The sequence below is a fragment of the Lacerta agilis genome, chromosome 5, assembly GCF_009819535.1.
Source record: "Lacerta agilis isolate rLacAgi1 chromosome 5, rLacAgi1.pri, whole genome shotgun sequence".
Classification (NCBI taxonomy): Eukaryota; Metazoa; Chordata; class Lepidosauria; order Squamata; family Lacertidae; genus Lacerta; species Lacerta agilis.
In genome coordinates, this window is record NC_046316.1 from 75,418,320 (window position 1) to 75,438,927 (window position 20,608).

The 20,608-nt window shown below is 41.9% G+C and overlaps 1 protein-coding gene across 13 annotated transcripts in view; it reads left to right on the forward strand.

Moving 5' to 3' along the window:
- The window catches only part of LEKR1 (leucine, glutamate and lysine rich 1), a 71,848-nt gene that overhangs the window by 39,008 nt on the left and 12,232 nt on the right, over positions 1 to 20,608 (forward strand). For all 13 annotated transcript variants that reach the window (XM_033150497.1, XM_033150504.1, XM_033150498.1 and 10 more), the window contains 4 exons: positions 3,236 to 3,317; positions 13,701 to 13,778; positions 14,260 to 14,463; positions 19,295 to 19,388. In XM_033150497.1, coding sequence (XP_033006388.1) covers positions 3,236 to 3,317; positions 13,701 to 13,778; positions 14,260 to 14,463; positions 19,295 to 19,388 — 458 coding nt within the window. The remainder of the gene's footprint in view (positions 1 to 3,235; positions 3,318 to 13,700; positions 13,779 to 14,259; positions 14,464 to 19,294; positions 19,389 to 20,608) is intronic.

The following is a 20,608-nucleotide window of genomic DNA, read 5'->3' on the forward strand; positions in this document are numbered from 1 at the left end:
ACTTTTAGGTTATTTGTAACATTAATCCTACAATATTCCAATTTTCTTAAGGTTGTGTTTTTCATGTATTTTGATGAGGCCTGATAATTTTTGTGTGAGAGAATGAGTACGTGATATGTAAAGCATACTTATTTCTCTTATATTTCATAGAATCATAGAATTGTTGAGTTGGAAGGGACCACAGGGGTTATCTAACCCAACTTGGGGCTTGAACTCACAGCCCTGAGATTAAAAGTCTCATGCTCTGCCTACTGAGCCATCCCAGGACAAACTCCTGTTGGGGAAGGGCTGTGGCTTAGCCTTGTGGAGCACATTCTTTGCATACAAATGCCCCAGGTTCAATTGCCAGCATCTCCAGAAAGGGCAGGAAAAGTCTGCTACCTAAAACTGTGGATATCTGCAGCCAGTCAATGTAGACCAGGTGTGGGGAACCTTTGGGCCTCCACACGTTCTTGAACAACAGCTACAATCCTCCCTGGATGCTGGCTATACTTGCAGGAGCTGATGTGCATTGCAGTTCAGCAACATCTGGAGGGTCAAAGGTTTCCTGGCACAGACAGTACTGAGCTGGATGGATCAATGGTCTGCATAAGGCAACTTACTCAAGCACATTGATCTCTCCAACTGGGTTATCTGTCATATCATATTGAAATAATTATTGAAACATTTTAACGTAACGGCTCTTCCAGTTGCATGTACTTTTGTTTTCCTCTCGGTAAATGAGATTTTACTAAGAAGATGGGTTTGGAGGGGGGTTATGTAAAAGGTTCACCTATTGTTATCTCAACATTTAGCAGCATTGTGTACCATCTTTAATATCTCTGGAATGTTCGAGCTGTAACGAAAGGGTCGCCATGACCGCTTCTGTTATAGCTGTTGACAATACCCTTTTGATATAATCTACAGTTATGTGGGGGGTTTTTTGTCCTTGTCAGATTTTTCACATGCTTTATCTGAAGGGCAGCATAAAAAATATTTTGATGAAAAAATAAGCTAAACATTCTGAATACAAAAGAAGCTTTTCAATTTTTTTTGCCACAAGTAAGTAAAGCAGTGGTTCCCAATTAGCTAAGAAATGCAGACCCTCTGTTTTTCAAAGGCCAAGCAATGGACCCCCTACTTTTGAATTTCTATGCAGGGGCGAAGGAAGGAGAACCAACACCCAGTGCAGGGTGTTGGGCGATAGGACAAACAGCCCGGCGACGCATGCGGCGTATGTATGGCTTATGCACAACACCGCTATGCACACCACATGTGTGCGCCGCTACATACAGCACATATGCGGGGCCATACATACGATGCATGCAAGCCCTTGTCACCCCCCACAGAGATGGTGTCTGGGACGGACCGCCCCCCGCCCCCTTCCTCTCCCACTGTATCTATGGTAGTTTTTGTTACATGAATGGTGCTGCAGACCCCTCAGATGGGTTATGCAGACTTCCTGAGTTCCACGGACCACCAATTGGGAACCACTGAACTAAAGAAATGGAATTTAATCTGGCATGTGTCACTAAGTCCAAGGTGCCTGTTATCTTCTTGCTGCTCTTATTAATTAAAACATTTATGAGTCACCTTTCCACTCAGAAACTAAGCACCCAAGGCTATATGCAACCAGGTATTTACAGGCTAACATGGCTGCTTTTCTGGAATGTTTAGCTCTCGGGTATTTTCCCATTATTGTGGCTGTGTGTGTGTGTGTGTGTGTGTGTTTCTCTGGGATTGTATTTAGTCCAGGCATTTTGAAGCTTTGTTATTGTTCCCAGCCACTGCCAGTCAGTTGGCTTAAATGATTTCACTGAGGGGGAAACAGCAGGCTTGGGAGATGTACAATCTGAGGTGCTTCAATATACCCACAGCAGGGTGCAGGAAGCAAGGCAAGTTGGCAGCCACTGTGTGCTAACAAAAGCTGACAGATTAACTCCTGGGGGTGGGGGAAGTGACTGTGAAACTTGTTTATTTTCTCCATCATTTGCAGTGATCATTTGTCCGTATGGCCCACTGTAATTGTTCAAAGCAAATTAGTGTTTGGTGGAAACCATTTGTCCTCTTCTTTTGAACATCACCTTAAGAAGGTTCTATCTAAGTTGTCATTCATTTTCCATTCCCTTTTATTTAGATTACACACCTTAGGTACATGCAGTACCCAGGTGCTCTGGATATGCTAGACAACAATGGCGATAGAGTTATCTGTGATGTGCATATGAAGTACATCAGGGTAGGAATAGGAATAGTTTCAGATTCAAGGGGTGGGACATCTGTGTCAAGATTAATGCAGCAATTATCATCAAATGCTGTTTGGTTGTGAAGTTATTTATGGGGCACTTAGAGCCTAGGGCTTGCTGATCAGAAGGTTGGCGGTTCGAATCCCCGCGACGGGGTGATCTCCCATTGTTCAGTCCCAGCTAAACAGCATTTCCGTGCGTTGCTCTGGTTCGCCAGAAGCGGCTTAATCATGCTGGCCACATGACCCGGAAGCTGTCTGCGGACAAACGCCGGCTCCCTTGGCCTATAGAGCGAGATGAGCGACACAACCCCAGAGTCGTCTGCAACTGGACCTGACGGTCAGGAGTACCTTTACCTTTTTACCTTTAGTAAGTGACTATCCCTTCTTGCTGCCCCATTTCTAGCTTCATTGTACATAGGTGGCCTGGCAGTCCCTGGCAATATGTTTCCACAGCTGAGGTCAGTCTGGAATAGACAGTAAGAAAACAAAATAAATGTACTAATTACTTCCTATCGGTAATGCAAAATCTGTTGAAAGACCAATTGCCATCAGTGCCTATCAGTTTCAGAAGTTGATGCTGCTTGACTTCTTTTTACAAAAAGCTTATATACAGGATGTTTATTATATACTTCTGGTTTTGTAGAAAGGTGCCTTGTTCTTGTATCACTTTAAATCACAGATGAAGTAAGGTGAATGTGCAGCATGCAAAGTTCTTAACCTGAAGCGTTATTTCTGGGTTAGCGGAGTCTGTAACCTGAAGTGTATGTAACCTGAAGCGTCTGTAACCCGAGGTACCACTGTATTGCACTATCTCCCACAGGAGAGAGTGATGGCCACCAACTTGGATGGCCACTTCCTCTAACTGTGGTTTAAAGTGACATGCAAATGAGAGCATTAAAAAAGACTACTTGCTATAATGTGCACAGTCTACTATGGGCTTTCGAGGAAGAACGCAGGGTGGAATAATAATGTTAAATGATTATAATATATATTAACAATTTCTTATTTCAGATTTAACAAGTCAAGTAGAGACAATTGAGCACAAGTTCCAGGAAGCAGCTGCCGAAATCAGCCATTATAAAGAACTATTCGTGTAAGACACTTAATTTTATTCATATCAGGTATAAATTTTATTCATAACAGGTATCATTTTTTTCTGCCTGATTTCCCTGTAATTATGTGCTAAAATGTAAGAGATAATGAATACTAGGTTAGTTACAGGTAGGTAGCCGTGTTGGTCTGCTATAGTCAAAACAAAACAAAAAAATTAAAACATTCCTTCCAGTAGCACCTTAGAGACCAACTAAGTTTGTTCTTGGTATGAGCTTTTGTGTGCATGCACACTGAAGAACTGAGAGTAGTGTTGATTTTTTTATTTTCAAGATTTATAAGACATGGAACATATTGTTGCATGCTGCCTCAATCTCCTTTCACACAACCCCAATCTCTGAGTGGTGCAAGATTCCAGGGGTTCCAGGCGGTTACCTAAGGTTCATGTTTCCTTTCAGAATGAGGCACAGTAGACACTGCAGTGTCTTTATGCTACAGGGTTTATACACACTGAGCCTACAATGGAGGGGTTTGCAGCATTAGCACCTCATGAAGGTCTTGTTTCTCCCATAGTCACAGCCTTGGATTCAAACAGACACCATTGCTCTCTCTCCCTGCTCCCAGCTTGCTGCTTTCCTTCTCAGTGACATCACTCCTAACACTAACTACTCTAACCTAAGCTCCAGCTTTATCTCTTAATAGCCCATCACCCAGACCATCACCTCATGGCAAACTAACCTGGCTTAATTAACTTATAACACTTTATGATTCCAGGGGATTAGAAGTGTCAAGCAGACAGCTTAGCACCCCAACCCTTAATTAAATCTTAACACCTACTGGACCCAGGAATTTAGGGGAGTCTGGGACCCACAAACTCATAACACTATATTATCTTTGTGGTGCCTTAATACATTGCAGGTTGTTGTCCTCTTCTGATCCAATGAAGCAACCTATAGACATCTTAGTGAGCAACTTGTTCCAAGGAGAGCTGGAAATGAAATGAACCCTTTTGATCTCCTATGTTTCCTCTTATTTTGGAGAGCAATAGTCTTTTAAAGAGACAGGCACTTCTCTTCTTGTGCTCCTGGACCTTCCACTTGGTGCACTCTCTGCACCATTCCTCAGGCCTGGGAAAAAGTCAACCATGAGTTTCCCGGCTGTGGTCCTATGGGTCTTGGTGCTGGCTGCCAGTCTTCGCTTCAGTGGGCTCCTGAACATCATGCTTAGAGCCAGAAAGCAAGTCGTCCTCCTCTGCTGGTGACACTGTAACTTCCAACTCAATATCCTTGCCACTGCTAGATTTGGGGATCAAGAGAGTTAATGAGGTTATATGCATAGTGTCTTTTTGAATGAGTAGAGAAGTTAGAAAAACAATTCAGAAGATACTGGGAATCTTTTACACTGCAAGGAAATTGAACGTAGCAGCCTTGCTGGATCAAACCAAAGGTCCACTGCCTCCAGACATGGAACTCCATAGTAGTCATCATGATCAATAGCCATTGGTTGGCCACTTTAAGGCTCCTGACTCTGCAGTGGTAGCTACGTGTCTACCTGCCCTACACCTGAAGGCACATATTATGTCACGTGTGGGGCAGGCTGACATGATTTGTGGGAAGTGACCAATGTGGACAAAAGCCCCTTTTCGTTTCAGATTTTGAGTACATGGCATCTGGGACTGCAGTGATAAGGAACAGTGGCACACAACCCTCTCCCTCCTCCAATGTACAATATCCAGCAGCAAGGTGGAGGTGGGGGACCCATTTGTACAAAGTGAATGCAAGAGCCACAAAGAAAACAGGAAATCCTGCCAAGTCAGAGTGTAGAGCTCATAAAAGGAACAAGCGAGGCCGAGCTAAGTGAAAAACACCTGCACGCACGCAAAGTCAAGGCAGATGGTTACACAGTATAAGAGATGCAGAAAAGCCTGCTGCAAAATATGGGTGGAGAATGCACTGCAAGCGAGTGGCTGCTTGGCTTGTTCAGACCGCAATACAGTCTGTAGGAAGAAGCCCAAACTCTTGCCCTACAGGAGGGAGGCCTGCCACTGAGCATGTGGAACAGACTTTAGTGGAAGAAGCATTATTGGCAAGAATGGTGAAAAGTTCATTACCCATAATGGCCAGTTCTGGTTAAATGATACCTCAACAAGTAGAAAATCCATTGGCACCATCACAAGAATGATCTTACTGGAACAGACCAAATGGTCCACCTAGCCTAGTATCTTGTCTACAACCTCCATTGGCTCTAATAAATCCAAGCAAAGAGGTTGTTTGTGGACTATCACCCTCCCAGGGGAGCTTTTCAGCTCCCTGCAACCCCTGCTTGTGAAGGCCAGAGAATCATCACAAGAAGGACCTGTACCAAGTCAGACCATTAGTCTTTGCTTCATCTGCATCAACGCTATTGACACTGACTAGTAGTAGCTTTTAAAGGTTTCAGAAAGGAGATTTTTCCAGCCCATCCAGGAAATGTCTGGGGTTGAAATTTGGACCTTTTGCTTGGAAAGCATAGCCTGTGCTCTCCCATTATCATACAGTTCCCGGCATTCATTAGATACAGTCATGATTAGTAATATTTGCCCTTAATACTTTTTTTCTTGCTATATCAAAAGTGGACTTTTAACCATAACATGCAGGAGTGAAATTCCTTCTTTATATTTGTGGTACATTTTACATTCAGAGGTAGTGTACATGCATTGTTATTTCAAAGACAGCAATTCTTTTCAATAGGCTTTCCTTTCTTGAAATATATGTACGGTTTCTTTATGACATGTACGTTCTTGCATTCACATTTTTGGGGGTGGGGTGGGGTGGAAAATCAAATCTACAAATACCCTGTTGCTAAGCGTTCCAAATATTTTAACAGTAATTGAAATGAAAAACACAGTGATTGCATACATAAATATACCATAATGAGTTTCCATAATGAGTCTGGGTCTAATTTAGCGAAGTAATATATTCTACTTCAGTTTAAGTATAAATATAAAGATTAACTAGAGTTATTAATAGGTGAAGTAATGTTATAATGATGAGAAATTTCTCCAAGTTTCCAGCTTTAGCGGGGTTTGAATTGTTATGCTGCTTGCCTGTTTTCATTCCTGACTTACTGAAAAACCAGCACCACAAATTCAGTGTTTGGTGGTTGCTACAGTAAATGATCACATACTAGGTTTACATTGAGAACATACACTGCCTCCATTTAAAGTGTCAGGCAGCACATCACTCATTTGTAATACATGCCTGCCAACTTTCCCCCCAATCTGAAGGTTCCCCCCCCATCTGAAGTCCCAATCTTCCCTTTCGTTTCACCTATAATTACCGTAAGAAAAGACAAGAAAATTAAGGATAGATGCATATATTCCTAAATATGTGCCTAATTTATATTTCAGAACTGAGCACTGAAATAACATTCTGGCTGACCTTAACCAGGAGACTAGCAGTGCATCCGTTTTGTGTGCCTGCCTTCTTCTGTGGTTCTCTCATCGTCTTCTCTGCTCCTGCATCAAATATTGGTGGCGTTGAATCTGGCATCATATGACACATTTAGCCTCTTGCAATTGCTACTTGACTCTTTTCAGCCAGAGACCAGGAGCAGGCCTTGAGCATGCTTTCTCCCTTGCTCCCTACTTCCCTCTAGTTTCCTCCAGGTGAGAGGGGAAGTATTGTGCTCCAGTAAATGCAGCCATGCATGATGCAGTCACCAGCTTTCTCCTGCTCTGAGAAGAGTTGAGGACGAAGCATGCAGTGTGAGCTAGTGGCAGCTGGTGATGTGAGGCAAAGTGTGAAAATCAACTTCTGAGTGGTACCAAAGGGGAGGCAGCCCCGCAGTCTTGTGGTGGTGATTGTGTGACATTTGTAGAAGCAAAGATGGTTCAGTCAGAACTAGCCACCAGGCAGCTACAGTGACTGACCAGCAGTGCTCAGTGTGGGCTGCTGACACCATTGAACCATCTCCCACAGCAGGAGTGAGACTGTTGAGCTGGGCTTTAGGACCCACCTAGCGGCTGGTACTTGGCTGCTGGTGGTGTAAGTTCAAGATCCCCTCCCCACCCCTGTCTAACCCTAGGCAGATTCTCAGGAACCAAGGAATGAATGAGTAGGCTCATAGATTTCTTTAAAAAACAAAACAAAACAGTCCAATGTTAAACCCACATTTTAAACAGCAATATCATTTTTTTTCTCAATAAGAAAAGGCCTTTCACAGTTCAAACAAAAAACCACAGTAAACATTTAAAGCAGTTAATTTTCTGATCTGAATAAAGAAGTGCATGTCCAACCAGCCCTGGCAAATGTGGAAGAAACAGCAGTTGTCAGACCAAGTGATGGTTAACAAAGAGATAACTAAGCAATGTGTCCATGCTCTGTGTGCACAGAATCTGGAACATGTTGGAAGGACTTTCTCCATCTAGTAGGCGTCAGTTATTATCACTCCTCAGCAGACATTTCCAGCAAGAATGATCACCCAGGGGCCTGGCTCCATTTGGGCGGCATACTTGCTGAGTACAATAAGAAATATCCCTTTTCCTCCTACTTCATTTTCCAAAGCTCATCTTCCATTCATGTCTTTTGATTTCCATCTGCAAGATAGAACAGAAAGTTTCATTTTATAGAACTTACATAGAAGAGAGCAAAAACTGGCAGCGATTGTCTGTAATTTGAAATTGCAGCTCAATCATGGGGTGAGAATGCCCAGTTCCCTTTGTTACTTCATCAGCGGCGCTGCAGAAACACTTTTCCTTTGAAGTGTTGTGTAGTTATTCAATAAATAGTCATTTAAGCAAGCCATCCATGTAAAGACATCGTGGATCACACTGATAGCAGCTCTGTAACAAGAACAACCAGGCTAGGAATAAACAAAGCAAGGAAGGAAGTGGGTTGGTGCCAGCAGGGGGTAGATATCTTGACACATGCCCTGGGCGGGGGGGGGGGGTTTACAAAATGCCCCTGAGGCTACAGGAACAATTGGAGGGTATGGGAATTGGGGGGTCTGATGGTCTTGTCAGCAGAAGAGCCAAGCAAATTTCTCCTGTCTGCTCAAATGAATCCCACTGAACCTGGATCACTAGCGCAAACAGGAGATGCAGGAAACGTCTGGTGAGAAGATAAATCCTTGGAGTTTCTATGTCGGCAGGGACTCAGGTGCCTGGAGATGGATAGATCAGCAGGCATGCAACTTCTGAGGCTGTGGGGATGGGGCGGGGCAGGCCTCCTAAATCTTTCACACTAGAACCCTTGGTATATTGATTAAACCTTACCGCATACATGTTTCGTTTCTTTATTTGCTTTTCATATACTTCCAGTTGATGTGCCTAGCAGAGGCCCTTTACATCTCTGGTAAGGTGCGTGAATAGCGAGTAAGGGCTTTCATTTACCTAATGTGGACGGTTGAGAGCTGTTCAACAGTAGCACAGTCTCCCTCGGGAGGTTGTGGATTCTCCTTGAAGGTTTCTAAGCAGAGCTTGGATGGCCATCTGTCATGGGATGCTTTAGCTGAGATTCCTGCATTGCAAGGGGTTGAGTGCTTAGTGCAGAAAGTATTGATCTGATGTGATCTGATCTTCCCTATTTTAATTAATTCAAGAGGGTTCTGGAAGCTTCTCTGTGTAAAAGAAACAAGCAGAAGGTCTGTGATGTTTGGGTTATTCCTTCAGAGAAGCTGAGTACAGCTGGCTTAAACTGGTTCTGGTATCTCTTTCTGTCAAGGTGATGCTGACAATAATAGTAAGGCCAAAAGGACCTGGGTTTTCCTTTTCTATCTCTCTTTGCAACTGGTGTGGTGTTTTTTATATAGTATGCTTAATGTTAAGGTTTAGTATTATTATAAGTTATTGTAAGTTTAAGTCTGCTGCAACTCGATTTCTTATGAACAGTGCCAATCCTGAATGTATTGGATTTGTGACCATTATGCTCATTTGCCTTCAGTAGCAGTAAAGCTCTGCTGGATGAAATACAGTGGTGCCCCGCTAGACGAAAATAATTCGTCCCGCGAAAATTTTCGTCTAGCGGGGTTTTCGTCTTGCGGAGCGGCAATGGGAGCCGCGCTCCGCAAAACGAAAAAAAAAGACGAAATTTTTTCGTCTTGCGAGGCAGCCCCATAGACTTTTTCGTCTAGCGGGGCAGCCTCCTGCTAGACGAATGCTTTCGTCTAGCGAGTTTTTCATCTAGCGAAGCATTCGTCTAGCGGGGTACCACTGTATTAATTGCCTGTGGTCTATTTTGGGGGAATCCTGCAATGTATTTAAGTTTTTACTCTGCTAACTATACGCTGAGGTTCTGCTCTAGATCAATATTGAGTAGAATACATTACAGAACTAGATGACCCTTGGGGTCCCTTCCAACTTGAATTCTATGATTCTAGGATCCTACATACTTTGTGCCCCTTTTCCTACTTTCCTCACTGATTTCATGCACTGATCAGTAATGCAGCTTTGCAGGTTCATACAGAAAAAGTGCTATTCAACACAAACACACACAAAAATATTTTGAAGAGGTGTCCACACACACACACAATCTATATTCCCAACTGCCCACCTGTACATATATATCACAAATGGCAACTTCAGTGACATCTGAAGCAACCAGGTTGCTTGGAAGAATGGCAACTAGCCCATGGCTAACAGCAGCAAGGTTCCTGAAATATTTATTCTACAAAAACAAGTCAGTGTCTCTCTCTCTCTCTCTCTCTCTCTTGTTGTGTTGTGTGTGTGGTGTGTGTGTGTTGTAGCAGCAGCAGCAGCAGCACTGAGTTCACTGTTTTGACCTTATTCCGAAGTTTATCATGCATCATACTTCCTAGTTTTAGTTTTGGTACTCAGAATTAGCTGCTTTTAGTATATAATTAGCGGCATTCGGACTAAATTAACATCTGTGGTGTCTATGTCATGGATTTACAGCTATAATATTGAATATTTGAATCATGTTACCAAAGAATATCTATACATTTCAAAGCGATGCCTACTGGCAACATTAACACAATAATGATATTAAGTCAAGACATCATTTTTCCATGCCACATGTAATGGCTGTAGAACTTTCTTTGAACTGAATGCTTGATTGAGCAATTACATAAATCATTGTGACAGCCTGTTCTGTAAATCATTGACTTGACAAATTTCAAAAAGAAATTCTTTAGACTTAAAGGTCTTCTGACATTCTTCAGCAATGTGTTTACTTTCATGTAGCAGTTATTTGACAATAATTAGGTATTTGAATCATGGACAGTTGGCTAATTATTTTTTACTTCTGAAAGTAGACTAAAAGGAATGAATGAAAAGGCATTCAAATTCTGTCTCATTTTTTTTAAAAAAGAAACACAAAGTAACAGAATATATATAATTATGTATACTACATCAGCACCAAAGTAATTAATTTGACAACCAGTATCTTACATACAGCAATAAATTGCAACTACAATAAGCTGATACCTTCATTAGAGTCCAGTAGGCGAGAGTGAGGGGACGCGGGTGGCGCTGTGGCCTAAACCACAGAGCCTAGGGCTTGCTCTGGTTTGCCAGAAGCGGCTTAGTCATGCTGGCCACATGACCCAGAAGCTGTACGCTGGCTCCCTTGACCAGTAAAGTGAGATGAGCGCTGCACCCCAGAGTCGTCTGCAACTGGACCTAATGGTCAGGGGTCCCTTTACCTTTAGGCGAGAGTGACTGCTTAACCCTTTTTTCTCACACTGTTAACTATTCAAAATTGAGAAGAAAGCAACAGACTGTCGGCATCTGGGGTCAATAGGCCAGCTGGCCCAGCCCCAGCTGGATCGTCTCCCTCTCAGCCTTGCCGCTGGGAGATACATCGATCTCTGGCTCCGACATAAATCAGCGACTCAAGCCTGCTGACTTGAGCACACTTTACTTAGCAGAACAAACTGCACCACAGAAGAGGCTTGAGGCTGTAGATACATACTAAAACTATGGATTTATTATACATAAATCAGGACAAAGAAACATGTGTCTCCTTGCCGTCTTCTCAGAGAGAGACTAAAAACAAAAGCAACACACGTAACACGCAACAATCCCATGTCTGCAACAAAAGTTGGAATGGAATCTCCCAACAAAGACAACTGCAGATAGTCAGAGAGTGCTGTTGCACATACCATCTCAAACAAGGGTTAGGTGTCACAAATGTGCCAGTAAGGTTCCACCTGATTCTTGTCTGAGTTGCTCTCTGCTGAGCCAAGTTTTTGAAAAGTATTGCTATACCATTCAGATTTCAATTCCTGCCTTTATCTGTCCCAACCCACTTCATGTTGCTGCCTGAAGCAGGTCATTTTTACCCTGTTGCCAAGTAGCAGGGTTGGCCTTGACCATGCTTAGACTACCCATCCCCATTTGCTTCTTGGCTGAGCTTCCAGTTTGCCTCCAGATCCTGAGTTCTGACAGTACTGTGGGAAAACAGTGGGAGACTGGAAAGATTTGAAGTCATAGCAAGTGTTTGGGGTTGGCAGATTATGTCTTTATACTCCAAAGGCCCTACCTTAATCTGTAGAAGCCACACGTCTGGTACTGTTGTGCCTTACTTTCAACCTATATTTTGACAAAGCAGGATGAGGAAACGACCAGTGAATGTATTTGCACTATTTATCACAAACAGTAGATAAGAAAAAAAGTTGAACTTAGACATGGATGTGGAAAGGAAAAGGAAAAGTACAAAAACAAACAATGTGGAAATAGAAATTTTAAACAAAACCTGTCTAATGGAGCGACTTCAAATGACTAAATCTAATTATTATTATTATTATTATTATTATTATTATTATTATTATTATTATATCCCACCCATCTGGGTGGCTCACAGCATATACCAGAACATACTAAAACATCAAGCATTCAAAACTTCCCAATAATGTATCCACAGCATGTTGTTGTTGTTGTTGTTGTTGTTGATATTTATATTTATACCCTGCCCATGTGACTGGGTTATGAGTATGAAAGAAAAACTCAGCACAACACATGAGAGGTTCTAAATATTCTTCCGTGGAGTTCTATGAGTACCTGGAATGCCAGACATGTTTCAGTTTGGTCAGCCTTGGTCAGTGGCATGTACAGTAGTTCCTTATGCATGAGTTGAGCTGTTTCCAAATATTGGTTATAGTAACCCCAGCAATACACAGCAGCTATTTGCCTTGTCCAAGCTATGCATTTCCTACTAGGCTTATGCTTGAAAGTGATGTAATGCTCCTGCAATACGCCTGGATTTTTAGTTAATGAGACGTTTGTTAAGTTCAAAATCTAAACGATAAATTAGTCAAAGTACAAGCCCCACGTCTATATACAAATGCAGAGTTTTCTGATGTCACAATGTGACTGCTCTCTCTTTCTGGATGATTGGATTAATCCTTGAGTCCTCATTCTGCCTTACCTGTCAGAAATGATGCCAGGTCTGGTATAGTTTTTTGTGACATCAAGTCACAAAAGTCAAGTATTACCGGTAGTTATTCTGAGCCATCCTGATTTAAATCAGTCCAGGCAAAGAAGAGCTCTATGCAGATCCTTTACCCCACTCCCTAGCCTACCCATATATTTTAAGGAAAGACAACACTTGCGAGCAAAACAATCCGAAGGGACATGTCTTTTAAAACCTGGAAAAAACTGCTGGAATTATAGGGAATGGATAATGTGGCATTGTACTACTGCATCATAAAGAATTCGTCATCAAGAATTTGAAATAATAATAATAATAATAATAATAATAATAATAATAATAATACTTAATTATTTATACCCTGCCCATCTTTACCCACTTTCTACTTGCCCTTTATTTCAGATTCTCATTTCCTCATCCTTTTTTCAGCTCCTACTAAGTGACATAGTACACTTCCTTTGTATGCTCATCTACCCTTTAGCCAAAAGGGTATCTGACACAGGCCACAACCATGCAAAAACCATCAACTCCTATGATAAGTACCTCTCCTGACTCTGTCCTAATACTTTTCCTGAATTTTTGGATATGGAGGAGAATTGCCTGTAATTTCATTCAGGGTGCCGATAATTTGGAGCATCAGCAAGGAAATCTAGTCACTGCATAAATGGAAGGGGTGTATACATGTGTTGACAATGGCCTTCAAAGTCATTCTTGTTGCAGATTTTTTTTTTTAAAAAAAAACAGTTTTAATAATCCCCCATCTAAAGCTAAATAGCCAGCGTAAGTATCTACTGAAACCAAATGCAGTTGCGGTTTGTTTTCAGAACACAAGAAGAGCTCGCCTGACTGAGACAGAAAACCTACTGGTACTTGGTCCAGCTATTTTTTCCCAACAAGCAGGGCAAAAGCGCAATAACACCCTCCTGTTTGTATTTTGCCAAAAGGTAAAATAAAACATCCTATTGAGAGCATTAACAAATAAAGGCTACTGTATGAGAAGGATTCTGTTGATTTTTTTAAAGGCAAGTAGATTTATAATACTAAATTTTATTTTCTAGAAAGAAGTCAAAAGAAGTTGAAGACTATCAAAGTGAACTCCAGAAACTGACATCTGAAATTGGAGCATCCACATCTCAGTATGAGTCAGAATTTATTACAACTGTATGCAGCTGCTGCTCTGAAATGTGGAAAATCAAATTATTCTATTCACATGATGGTTTTACCGACATTTTTCATTTATCTTAATTTTTCTCCTCTTTTGCTTTGTGCTGATTTTCTGTTTTTTATTCTCATATCTCCTCTTCTTCCCCAACCCTTTTATGCTAAACTCCCTTTCCCCTCCTCAATTTCAGTAAAACGTTTACTTTTTTAAGGCACAGAATTATTAATAACAAATGATGACAATAATAATAATGTGTCATGCTCTCTTTCTTGTGCTTTTTTCATATATTTTATCAGTACACAGTCTGCTCACACTGACTTAACTACACTGGTATAATGCAGAAGAGTTATTTGCATAGTGTTCGCATTTACTGTAAGAGCCATGTCAGAATACATTTTATATATGCTTACCGACTGCTTCGGTTATGACATGCGGTCTTTTTTTTTTGCGTTTAGGTTTGCTAATACCCTGAAAGAGCGAGAAAAATCTTTGCTTGCCTGCCAACAAGCATCTGGACGTTTACAGGAAGAAGTGATTGAGAAAGAGAGGAAAGAAGAAGAGCTAAAAAAACACACCAACCATTTGGAGAGTGAACTGGAAACAATTAAGAGCCTTCTCAAGCAGCAAGAGGAAGAAGTGGTAATGCTTAGGCAAGAAAGGTAATCAGAAATGACTTGCCATGCATAGCGTTACAGGACAGGATGTTCTGCCTAGATTTTCTTTCTGAGAATATCGTCGAACTGAAAGTCCCCTAAAAGTTGACTCTTCACAGTCCTCCACACCCATAATAAATCATTACAGAGCACAGCATATTAACTGTGCACTGAACTAATAATATTTTTAATAATAAAGGGGGGGGAATATTTTTAGGACAAGCCTATTCCCATTGAACGCAGTAAGGCTTAATCTCTAGTGAGTGTGTTTAGGATTTCAGCCTTAACTGTATAGGATTAGAACAGAAATACTGACCCCAATCTAAAAGAAATTAATCACGTTTAAATCCCATTTAAGTCATCAAGAGAACTTTGCGACAGCTAACAAACCCCATTTGCATGATATGAACTGCCCTGAGATCTACCAATGAAGGGTGACAAACACATTTAATATAAATAAATAAATTTGTTTCCAGGAGTAAATCATGACTGATTTCCTCTGGATTGGGTGCAGTAGATATAGTACTTAAAATGTCTCAGATGCTTCACATACTACTACCACCACTTAGCAGCCATCTGTGTGGAGGGAGAATTCACATCTTTACAATTGTCCTGAGAGATAGCTCAATTGGTAGCGCATGAGACTCTTAATCTCAGGGACATGGGTTCGAGCCCCACGTTGGCCGAAAGTTTCCTGCATCACAGGAGGTTGGACAAGATGATCCTCGTGGTCTCTTCCAACTCTACAATTCTATTAGTCTATTGTTCTATAAGTGGATGTTCCTTGGAAGGCCTGCACTGCCCCCTACCTTCCACCAACATCTGAAAGTGAGGATGTGGGGCCCCAACCACCTCATTTGCTAGCTGCTCAGCAGCAGTGGTTATTTCCTGCCCTCCACAACCACCCTCCATGATCACTGCTGACATCCCTGGGAGATGATTCAGTAATATTATCCACATGTTGCTAATAGGGACCTAATAGCTTATCTCAAGCAACCTAATGAGTTCAAGGCTAACTTGATGTTTGAATGATGCAGTAGTTCACATCAGACACAGCCATCACATCAGATCAGTTCTCATCTGTTTCAGTGATGACATTCATGTATAACAATTATGTTCATCTCTTTTTATGTATATGTTTTTTAAAAAGCTTGTAAAATTGTTCCCTGCCTGTTTCTCTAAGCACACTATCCTATGAGCGATCTTTCTGGTGCTTCTTCAAATAATGGTATCTTCAAATAATGCCTGCAATGAAATGACATAAGAACATAAGGAGAGCCCTGCTAGATCAAACCAAAGAACCCACCTAGTTTAGCATCCTTTTCTCACACTGGCCAGTGAGATGCCTATGGGAAGATTAGAAGTGAGACATGAGGGCAAGAGCACTCCCTCCACTTGAGATTCCCAGCAAGTGATGAAGAACTTAACCACCAAGAGCTGTAGTCAATGTACGTCCTACTCAGAGTAGACCCTTTGACATGAATGAGCATGACTTTAGTTTCATTAATTTCAATGGGTCTTCTCTGAGTAGGGCTAGCATTGGATACAACCCCTGGGCTAGTAGCTAGGGATAGCCATCTCCTCCATTAATTTGTCTAATCCTGAATCATACTGAATCTATTATCCTCAGTGGTGCAGTATCATTTATACAGCAGGTGTTTTCGTTTTCATAAGAGTGCAAGCAAATAATTATAATTGTCTAGTGAACCTCTCATTTCCGCAGAACTCTTGTGGGATAACCTTTCCCCACCCCGAGCTGCATGTTTTCAAGTTATTGCTCCCAATCTACAATACTGTGGGATGTGTGTGGATACAGTGGGGACATGCATGTAGAATTTGAACCACAGAGTTGAAAGGAATCTCAAAGGTCAACTATTCCAACCTCCTGCTGATGCAGGAATTCTGCTGCTATGACATCCATGGTCGTTGGCCATCCAGCCTCTGCTTAAAACAGGGGTGGAGAATCTGGCTCTCCAGTGGGTCCAGTTTGGTTTGCCATGTCATTTCCCCCAAGCAATAGCCACCTGCCCATCAGCTGACATCATTGGCAATGTTAGCTGATAGGTAGAAGGACAGGATTTAAGCGTGCATTGGCTGCACTGCCCCTTTCCCAGCATAGAACAGGATTGTGCAGCCTTGGCAAGAGGATTTAATCACCTCCCATCAGCTGATGAGTGGAGATTAAAGATCAAAGTGTGGTTGGGGGCTTAAAAGAGAAGGGTGGAGACTCACAAAGTCTTTTACAAACCACTTCCCACTTCTGAGAGCTGAGCAAATGGAATTTAGACAAGTGGGTGAAGCCACACACTTGTCAAATTTGACCACAAGTCAGAGCCTCATAAACAATGTGGTCTTTGGAGCCAAAATGGCTTGCCACCCCTGGCTTAAAATCTCTAGCTAAGGAGAGTCCACCATCTTCTAAGGCAGACTCTTCCACTGAAGCTGAGATTGGTTTATTTCCTCCATGAAAAAAATACCCATAGAGCATCTGTGTGGATTTTGCAAACTATTTTCAACATAGTTTGAAACCGTTAACAGTGAAATTAGTGCATAGTGGTGGTGGTGGTTAATTTAACTACATTACCTAAAATGTGAATTCTGCAGACTGATTCAACATCTACTGACAATGGGTTTTGGATAGGCTCTTAAAGGTATCCAAGCTCCTCCATAGCTGCCTTATACTGAGTCACACCACTCTTCTGTCTAGCTCAGTACTGCTGACACTGACTGGCAGTGGCTCTCTAGGGTTTCAGACAGTGAGTCTCTCCCAGTTGTGCCTGGATATGCTGGGGATTGAAACTGGGACCTTCTAAATGCAAAGAATATGATTTGTAAAATTTTCAAACTGTGTTCCAGTGAAATAACATTACCAATTTATTCAATACAGTAGCCCCAGTAATACCATGTTTCTGCTCTGTAAAGGGCCCCTAAGTGGAATCAAAATGTGGATTACATTAGACATGGGATGGGGTTAAAATTTGGCCGAGACAAGAAGTCTGGAGATGTGTGAGCTGATCTCCCATTGTTTCTTAGTTTAAAAGCATCAGTGAGGAGGGGAGGATTTCAGCCTGGAACTGCAGTGCTGGGGAAGTGGGGCATAACCCTTCTTCTGTGTCACGTTCCCAATCTATACTGGGCAGCCCACTTGCCTCCTAGGGATAATATTCAGCTACTTGTGTGGGATATGCATATATTTTTTCTCCTGTGGGGCAAATACCTTGGGTAGGGGATACAAGAATGGTGCAGAGAAAAGGATTAACCCCTTCTCTCAGTTTCAGGGCCCCAATCCAATCGTGCTGCTTTAAAACCACCACAGTGTCTATCACCTAGTTTGACCCTTAGTCTTTCTCTTCCAAATACATGGTCTGTCAAGAGGCCCAACAAAGTTTGGATTCCGTGGCCCATCAGTCACTGAGCAGATGTCATTTTGCAGCCTTTCCAAGTGGTGTCTGCATTCTGTTGTTTGTTGGAACATGTAGCACCACTTAATTCACACTGTTCAGTGGAAGTTGAGCAAGTGGAAGTTTCATGTATGTATAAATCCCACCACCGGGTGACTAATAATGTCACCGCATAAAAATTAAAGTTGTAGGTGAAACTTTGAATGAATGGGCTCTTGCTTCTTTCAGAACAGTGCAGTAGTAACAGAAATTAGGAGTCCAGCAAGTGCAAGATCAGAAGCTGCACTTGCTAAACTTCTCCACAGCACACCTTCATAAGCTAGCAAACGTTTATTTGTATAGTTAATTGAATAAAGTTTCACTGGCTGGGACAGAAATGCTAGGAGTGTTCTTTCCCCCTGCAACGTTCATTTTTCCATCTATATATATTGAAAGTCCTTCTTCTGACAAAGAGGCATTTAACAGAAACAGATAGGAGTAGATTGCAATCCAGATCTATCAGCAATCACAACATACCCACCTCTGCCCTGTGGCACCAACCAAGGGTTCTGATACATTAACAATTCTTCATGTAAGCAGGAGCTGGTGCTTTCTCTTAACACTGCAAAAAATTCACAGACCTTCTTGCACAGAGCTCTGTGTACTCAGAGGAACCCTGCAGAGCATCTATCGGGCATCGTTTCAAGCAATGAGATTTTAATTAGAACAAGTGTTCCCAGCCCTTGCCAACTTCCTTTAAATCAAGGAAAATCTTTTCCAGGGCAACACACCCTGAATACTCTGCAGGTCACAGAGTGATCTCACTTTTAAGTCTGGGGATCAGCTGGCTATCCGAATAATTTCCTTCTTCCCATAGTAGAAGCTGCTTTTCTGGGAGATAGCCGAGTGGAATATAAATTGTACCCATACCACCAGCAGCTCCCAACTAATTGGGGCTGGGCATGTTAGTACTTGCTTTGACCTCTGTGCCCAAAAAGGACTGGGAATGAAGAATGATGAGAGCCTTGAAATCAGGGCTGAAGCCTTGGCATGTGGCCCACGAGGCTATTTTTGTGAAGCCATGCCCACCTTGCCTACATCTGATGCCATACATGTCAATATTTATCCAGTCATATGAATTGAAAATTATTTCAGGTGCAGCGAAGTATTTTACATCAATGTATTCACAAGATCGCACATCAGTAATATTACAAATACAGTGCAGTACATGAGAGAGTTGGAGTCAACTACATCAATATTTTTAATTATAGTGTGAAGCATACATGGGCTCTGACTAGATTTCTGAGCCCGTTGCAGTAATAGCAAACAAAATTAATTAGAAAGAGAGAGCATGTGTTGTAGTTGAATGGTGAGAGGGAAGGTAAATCTCATAAGCCAGAGTTGGTCCCCCCCCTTCAATAGAAACTCTGGTGTTCATGGATATTTGTCATGTTTAGGGAGTCTCTGCTGATTTCCCATCGGAGCAGAATGGAGCAACTGCAGGAAACATTGAGGCAGAAGGAGCTGAAGGAAAAGAACTGGCAGGAAAAGGTAATACTGGATTTCCAGTGTCACGTTTATTTGTTTCTGCAACTTCAGTCAGTTGCCCGACACCCATTTCCTAACAGCTTCTGTTCAGCTACGCTTTCAAAAAAAAATTATCCAAAATTAAGGTAACTCTACAAAAAATACTGATTTATTTATTTAAAATGTTTATTCCAACATACAACTCCACAGAAACGCAGGGCAGCATATGGCATTTTTAAAAACACAGTGCATGTAAAAGCAGGAGAGGCAGGGCTTCGGGTTTCTGCTTAAAGACCCAATGCTATAAAACGCATGACTTAAAATATTCAGCCGTTATTCTGCTGCCATTTTGTGTGTTCATCACCGTATTTGACGCAAAAGGCAACATTTGTCTGGGAAGGTGAGCTAGGATCCCTCAGCTGAGACAAAACGTGTCTCAGACCCTCTGTATCAGCCTTTGCCAGTCTGGTGCCCTCAGGTGGGGTGGAGGTTGTAGTCAAAAAAATCTGCAGGGCAACAGGCTGGCAAACGCAGCTCTATACACTAGCGTGGCACCTCCTGAAAATATTAGTGCCCAACTTCCCTCCAGTTACTAATCTAATACAAGCAGAACTGTGTCACCTGTTGACTGGCTATGGAAAGTCCTGACATTTTGTTTGTTTGTTTAAGGTATTTATATATTGCTTAATTACTGAAGTACCAAAGTGGTGAGACTCCTTTGGAACTCTTTGTCACGGCGAAGAATCTGCTGTTGGTCTCCTCCACTTCTTGCAAACCACACTGCTTGTTCATGCAATAAACCTCAGACAGACACTTGATATGCTGCTTTTTAAAACCCTATTTGAGCAGTTCACACATGCATCACCTGGTTACTTGCAGTTGAATGTGTGAACTTGCGCCACTGAATGCCATTGGTTTTTGTTTTTTTTGCAGGTTCTTTCTGTGGTGCCTAGTTTTTATGATTGTAACAAATATATAATGGCTCATCTACAGACTTGATTATGTGAATAAGTCCCATACTAGACAGCTGTTCTCTGCCTTCTATTCAGGTGTCTGGACTGAGGGATCTGTAATCTTTTGTTTCAAACAACTTCCTCAAAAGTCTACTTATGTTCTTTACTCATGATTGGTCATTAAACCCCAAGCTTTCAATGCCAGGCTCTTAATGTTCACATCTTTTATCCCAGTAGGCACAGATTATACACATTCATCATAATTTTAGGCTTTTATTAATAAATATATCA